Source organism: Nicotiana tabacum, chromosome 22 (genome assembly GCF_000715075.1).
Source record: "Nicotiana tabacum cultivar K326 chromosome 22, ASM71507v2, whole genome shotgun sequence".
NCBI lineage: Eukaryota > Viridiplantae > Streptophyta > Magnoliopsida > Solanales > Solanaceae > Nicotiana > Nicotiana tabacum.
In genome coordinates this window covers 163,031,931-163,038,966 of record NC_134101.1, presented here as the reverse complement: position 1 = coordinate 163,038,966, position 7,036 = coordinate 163,031,931, and the positions used below count along the sequence as shown (strand labels likewise).

At 35.3% G+C, this 7,036-nt stretch overlaps 1 protein-coding gene across 1 annotated transcript; it reads left to right on the top strand.

The window, feature by feature from the left end:
• Positions 1 to 5,785: 5,785 nt before the first annotated feature.
• LOC107827631 (glutaredoxin-C11-like) lies at positions 5,786 to 6,220 on the top strand. Its single transcript, XM_016654804.2, has one exon. The coding sequence runs from the start codon at positions 5,786 to 5,788 to the stop codon at positions 6,218 to 6,220; it is 435 nt and encodes a 144-aa protein (XP_016510290.2).
• The last annotated feature ends 816 nt before the right edge of the window (positions 6,221 to 7,036 follow it).

Below are 7,036 nucleotides of genomic sequence, written 5' to 3'. Positions count from 1 at the left end.
CCTATGACAAAGAAAGTAATATTCAGCAGAGATGTTACCTTTGATGAATTTGCTATGGTAAATAAGGTAACAGAAGATACCAAACAAAATGAAGGTGCTTCTAAGCAGGTGGAGTTTGAGGGAAAATTTATTTTTCCTACACAAGAAGCAGAGGAGGAAACAAATGAAGATTACCCTCTGGAAGGAGAGCCAGTAGAGGAGATTCCAACTCAGGAATCTCAACAACAACTTGAATCAATAGCAACCAGCAGGCCAAAAAGAACAATAACGAAACCTGTTCGTCTCATAGAGACGGTTGCTTGTGCAACCTCAATTGTAGCTGATGATGTTCCTACTACTTATAAAGACGCTGTTCAAAGTTCAGAAGAAGATAAGTGGAGGATTGCCATGAATGATGAGATACAGTCCCTTCATCAGAATCATACATGGAGATTGGCCAATCTCCCGAAGGGAAAGAAAGCAATTGGGTGCAAATGGGTATTTGCAAAGAAGGAAGGATTTCCTAACCAAGTAGATGTTCGCTACAAAGCAAGATTGGTGGCCAAAGGATATGCTCAAAAGGAGGGAATTGATTACAATGAAGTGTTTTCTCCAGTTGTAAAACATTCCTCCATTAGAATTATGTTGGCTTTGGTAGCACAATTGGATTTGGAACTAGTTCAGATGGATGTAAAAACTGCATTTTTACATGGAAACTTGGAGGAGGAAATCTACATGACTCAGCCAGAAGGATTCAAAGTTGCTGGAAAAGAAAATGTGGTGTGCAAACTTGAAAAATCGTTGTACGGATTGAAACAATCTTCTAGACAATGGTACAAGCGATTTGACGAGTTTATGTTGCAGCAAGGGTACAAGAGAAGCAAATACGATCATTGTGTGTATTTGCACAAGCTTAAAGATGGTTCCTTTGTATATCTTCTCCTATATGTTGATGATATGTTGATAGCTTCCAAGAATTCGGAAGAAATTGATAAGTTGAAGATTCAACTGAAGAAGGAGTTCGAGATGAAGGATTTGGGTGAGGCAAAGAAAATTCTTGGCATGGAGATAATTAGAGATAGACGTTCAAAGAAACTCTGTTTATCTCAAAAGGAATATTTGAAGAGAGTACTTCAACGTTTTGGCATAGATGACAAGACTAAGCCAGTTAGTACTCCACTTGCTTCCCATTTTAAGCTAAGTACTACTATGTCGCCAATGGATGAAGCTGAACGAGAGTATATGTCAAAGGTACCATACGCAAATGCTGTTGGTAGCTTGATGTATGCAATGGTTTGCACAAGGCCTGACATTTCACAAGCTGTTGGAGTTATTAGCAGATATATGCACAATCCAGGGAAGGAGCATTGGCAAGCTGTGAAGTGGATTCTACGGTATATTCATAATACTGTAGATGTCGGGTTAGTTTTTGAGCAGGAAGACAATCAGTTTGTAGTTGGATATTGTGACTCAGATTTTGCGGGTGATATGGACAAACGAAGATCAACTACTGGTTATGTGTTTACTTTTGCAAAGGCACCAGTTAGTTGGAAGTCTACTTTGCAGTCAACAGTTGCTTTGTCTACAACAGAGGCAGAGTACATGGCTATTACAGATGCTGTGAAAGAGGCAATTTGGCTTCAAGGATTGCTAAAGGAGCTTGGTGTTGAACAAAAAGGTATCACAATTTTTTGTGATAGTCAAAGTGCTATTCAATTAGCGAAGAACCAAGTTTATCATGCAAGGACGAAGCACATTGATGTTCGGTATCATTTCGTACGAGAAATCATAGAAGAAGGTGGAGTCACGGTGAAGAAAATTCATACTACAGAGAATCCTGCTGATATGCTGACAAAGGTGGTGACTGCGGTCAAGTTTCAACATTGTTTGGATTTGATCAACATTGTTGAACACTGAAGATTGAAGATAAAGACACAACCAAAATTTGTTATTGAGAGAGAATTGAAAATGTGGAATTTTGCCAAGGTGGAGATTTGTTGAAGTTTGGCAAAATGCCAAAGTCCCACATTGGTTGGGAGTTAAGTTTGGGGGGATTTTTCCCCTATAAAAGAAGGCCTAATGTTTAGGATTGAAATACACCTCTCATTTGCCTTCTCATCTGTTTAAGGCATTTGTATCTTCTCTCTTTAGTATTATTTCACTTGTATTTTTGGAGTGAAATAAAATATTGGTTGTGTCCGAGGAGTAGGCAAAATTAGCCGAACCTCGTAAATTCTGGTGTTCCCTTTATTATTGTTTTATTGTCTTATTTATTATTTGGTGGCTGTCATAATTTTTGGTATAGTAGTTGTGACTTATTCACACTATATACATTTGGCTTCCGCAACAATTGGTATCAGAGCCAAGGTACTGTCTAAGTATGCTCTGTGGTTGCAGCATAGTCTGATCTTCCACATCAGAAAAGATTTATCTTGGTAACTGAGTCAAGGTTCTGTCTGAGTATGCTCTGTGGTTGCAGCTTAGTCTGATCTTCCACACCAGAAAGGAAATAATCTTGATTTGTATCGTCAGCTATTAAATAATATTTGTGTCAAAGATGGAAGACAATAAACAAGAAGAATCTACATCAAGTGTCAACAAAATATTGAAGATATGAAGTTGTAGCTCAGGACCTACGCGGGCAAACAAGCTGCACATGAAGAGGGCTGGACGCAACAACCTGGGTAACTTCTGTTTTTGCTTACGCGTGGTGCGTAGGTCCGCTAATGTCCTACAGAAGATACCTGAATCCAAGCTACGTATTTGAAGTTGTGGGTAGATACGCATCGCTTCTTGTGTAGCTACGCAATCATCCGAGGAGCATTTTTGTCATAACTTTTAGACGACTACAAATAGATTTTTAGCTACAATTCTTAGGTCATCTTTCATTCTCTTGTACTCCATAGCAGTTTTTGAGCTATTTTGGGAAAGATTGGGAGATCAACAACACTTTTGTTTGAATTTTCTTATAACTTTAATCTTTAATTATGCTTATGTTCTTATTTCATCTCTTGTTTTCTATTTCTAGCACGAGTAGCTAAGTTCTATAACTGGTTGTAACTCTTATGGCATTAATATGAGTGGGTGTTTAATCATCTTGCTTGTTATTACTTGGATTGTGATTATCTACTTGCTTACATGCTTTAATATTAATTTTGGTGGTTGAAAACACTAGATTGAATCCTTTATTATCTATTTCTTACTTGAAAAGGTGGAAATTAGATTGGGTAATTAACAAATAGCAAGGATTTAAGCTTATTAAGAAATTAATAAAGCTTGAATAATGAAAGCGAACTAGGAATAGGGAGGCTTTTACTTGGGTCATTATCAATTGAGATTTATTGAAGTTCTTTGGGTTTGGAAGAACTTCTTAAGGAAAAGCTTGCTAGAGTTGGAAAAATCTGGTTAGTAGCTATCAATTGGATCATAATCACTAATCCAAAGTATTTACGCAAGATTAAAGACACACATGAACTAATTATGCTATATTGAGGTTGCAACCTCAGTCCTTCTCTTTATTAGAAAACACATTATCTTATTTACACTCTATGTGTTCGATAGAATTCCTTAGTTAAACTTTGTAGTAATGGTAGACATAATTGAACAACCACTCTTTGTTTGAAGATTACATTTAAAATCATCGAGTTTGCACGTATTTGTACACTCTAACACACACCTGCTCCTTGTGGGATCCCGTCCTTTGTTGGGTTTATTACTGCTAACGACCGTACTACGCTTTCTTTAGAGGTGTAGGATTGGGCGTCATCAATACTGATTACCACAAAAATAGTGAGTCTTATGTTACTCCTCATTAAGTGATTTAAAATTACTATCAAGGGTTGTGGTCAGATGAATATGATTTCTTCACCCTTAATCAGAGATCTCGCAGATTCGTGGCTCGGGAATGAAAAAAAATCCTTATATTGAGCACTTCTACCTTTAATTAATGGGTCTTATACCACGCGAATCCAAACTAGTCGGGCCCAATGTGAGTACCAATGAGAAATGATAAAAAGTGATTTATAATCATGTATTCACATCTTAATCATTTACTATGTACATACATAAGTCATGGGAAACTTAACAAATTTTAGAAAAGGATAGAGAATTAAGCCAATATGCCTACAGGCTGCATGCAAATTGCAATATTGCTGCCATAAGCTTATGAAGAACTTTCCTCAGTTTGCAGCCCAGATTCTTTTCTGGGTAAACAGCATCTCTTTTTGCAGATAAAAGTGGAAGCAAAGATGCATATTTATCACTAGGAGATTCTTCTTGTTTCTTTCTTTTTTGGTTTTTTGATTTATGTACTAACACCGATCCCATGTTTCCTTCAGAGCTAAGATAACTACTAATGAAACAAGTAGAAAAAAACGCACATATATAATGTTAGAAGAGTGCCTGCCATATGCGCAGTATAGTTAATTTTTACAACATAGGCACATTATAGTTTTCCGACTGATCGGATTCAATTGAACCTCTTTCATTGAATGTAGCTACGCCCTCTGATCATGCAATTCAATTAAAAATAAATTTTAGGCCTAACTAAATCTAAAAGTTAGTACGTGATGTGATAATTACCGAATTTCATATATAAAGAGACAACAACTTATTCTGATACAAACGGCTTGGTTCCGCTATGGAGAACCATTATTTCGGCGAAAAAGGAATCTTGGTTTGATGAATCTCGTAGATAAGCAAATTAAAGGTGAGAACAAATAGGATAAGTTCTTATCTTTCACACATCAGCTGTAGATCCTCCAATAATAACCACTACAAAACGAGCACACTTGTAACTGCCCAGAAAATCACCCCTTTACTCTGCAACATGAAAATCTCCTTTTGGATAAAGTGAGGAATCTACATTTCAAATTATTAGCTGCTTTGATTCCATAGAAATTGACTTTATCTACTAAACATATTTAGAGGAATGAGGAATATTATAACTTTTTACATCTTGAATCTAGTGGCTGAACTTGTGTGACGACATTGCTCCCTTGTTCACAAGAAAAAATTCTTCAGACCCAAGTTTTATTGATGATATTCTCCTACGTACGCATGCACAGGGGCGGATGTAGAGCATGTAATACGGGTTTTCGGGAACCCAGTAACTCTTGCGTAAACTCTGTATTTATATTAAAAAAATCACTAAATATTTGTAAATATCTAACTGTGAACCCAATTATTATTGCATATTAATTTGAAATTACGGTAGGAACCCATAAGCCTCTGAATCCGCCTCTGCGCATGCATTGTATAATTATATGTGTAAGGCATAGTTTTATTTTATTCGACATTCTTCTATATCTAATGATACAGTAGTATTCTTTTTAGACTCTTTACACATCATTATTCTTGAAATAGTTGAATACTCTATTATACTAGATTTAGTAGTTTATCACCGAAAGTTTTTCAATTAATTATAAGAATTTATCAGCTATAGAAGGAATAAAATCTTTACCTTTTAAATCCCTCGTACAGTAATTCTAAACAATGTTATTATAGCTGTACGGACATTGCAGGAGTCTCTGGTATTATCGTTATGGGCGGCTCTGTTCATCAACTTGTTCATAGCATATAACTATATAAGTGGTCAAAATCAAGAACATTATCAAAATGCTCACACTTTTTTTAATATTTTATTTTGTTAAGTTCTCCATACTTAAATATTTGATTCCTTTATAAGAAGAAATATCTTTAAGGAATTTTCTCCTTTCATTTTTAGCTTCATAATCTTTTTCCCCGCCTTTTCTGGATAAACAATGTAATCCCTATCTATCAAGAATCCCTATAAATAACCTAAGATATGAAACCTCAAACATCACTAAAGCTTACAACACTAGCATCATTTAGACTTGCAATACTCCCTTCTGTTCTACACGAGATTTTTTCTGTTCTCGTTGAACTCATCTTAAGATTTACGATACTAATAATGGATAAGATTAGAGAGTTGGCATCAAAGAGGGCAGCAGTAATATTCACAAAGAGCTCGTGTTGCATGTGTCATAGCATAAAAGCACTATTCTATGAAATTGGAGCAAGCCCAGCTGTTCATGAATTGGACAAAGATTCAAGAGGAATAGAAATGGCAGTGGCTTTGAGAAGCTTAGGTTGTAATCCATGTGTTCCAGCTATTTTCATTGGTGGACAGTTTGTTGGTTCAGCTAAGGATGTTATTTCCCTTCATGTTGATGGTTCTCTTAAAGAAATGCTCATCAATGCCAAAGCTATATGGCTTTAACTTATTGTATGGAAAAAAAACATAGCTGTAGGCTCTTAATTAGCCTACCAACTGTGTTTTTTCTCTCTTTTTCTTTCTTGTCATGTTTCCTCAAAATGGGGTACTAATTGGCTGGGGGCTGTAAAGAAATTAAAGCCATACTTTTTGTGAAATGGCTGATAATGGAAACTTTAAGTTTCTCAAAAGTTTAACATTTTCTGTCTACGGTGTTTCTACACGGACAAGAATTGAATTTTACGACGTACTTTGTTGTCCTATATAAAAAATTAAGGTCAAATAAGATTTTTAATATTCAATTAGATCGTACGTTCACCCATAATTTGAAGTAGTGCTTAAATTTTAAGCTTCAACATATTTTGTATAAAGTACGTACGGTTATTGACAAACTAAAAATAAACATTTATTGAACAGTTGAACAATTATTCTTTCGTGAAAAGATGCATTTATTCCTCAAGCACATTGTAGTCTCCACAAGTCCTATTCTCCATTTAATTGAAAAATAAAGAAATCTGACTTTAAGTTAAAAGAATTCAATTACTTAGATTTTCTTTTATTAAATCCATTACTATGCTGACTTGTGGTGGAGGGGGTTACGCATCAACCCTTACCTGTCTATAATACCACCCGAAAAAATACACAAAAAATGACATAGACCTTAGCCTCCAATATGATATGAAGAATGAGAGAATTTATTCATGTATTGTGAGCACGTGATTTTTGCCATACATGAAATACTCCTACAAAATTTAAGAAAATAAATTTTTTTATTAATTATTTGCCATTTTTATTAATTGTTTACATTTTTCTTGCTTGTTT

What these genes read in the sequence shown, in the direction of transcription:
- LOC107827631 (XM_016654804.2), top strand. Translation starts at nt 5,786, where the DNA reads ATGAAACCTCAAACATCACTAAAGCTTACAACACTAGCATCATTTAGA.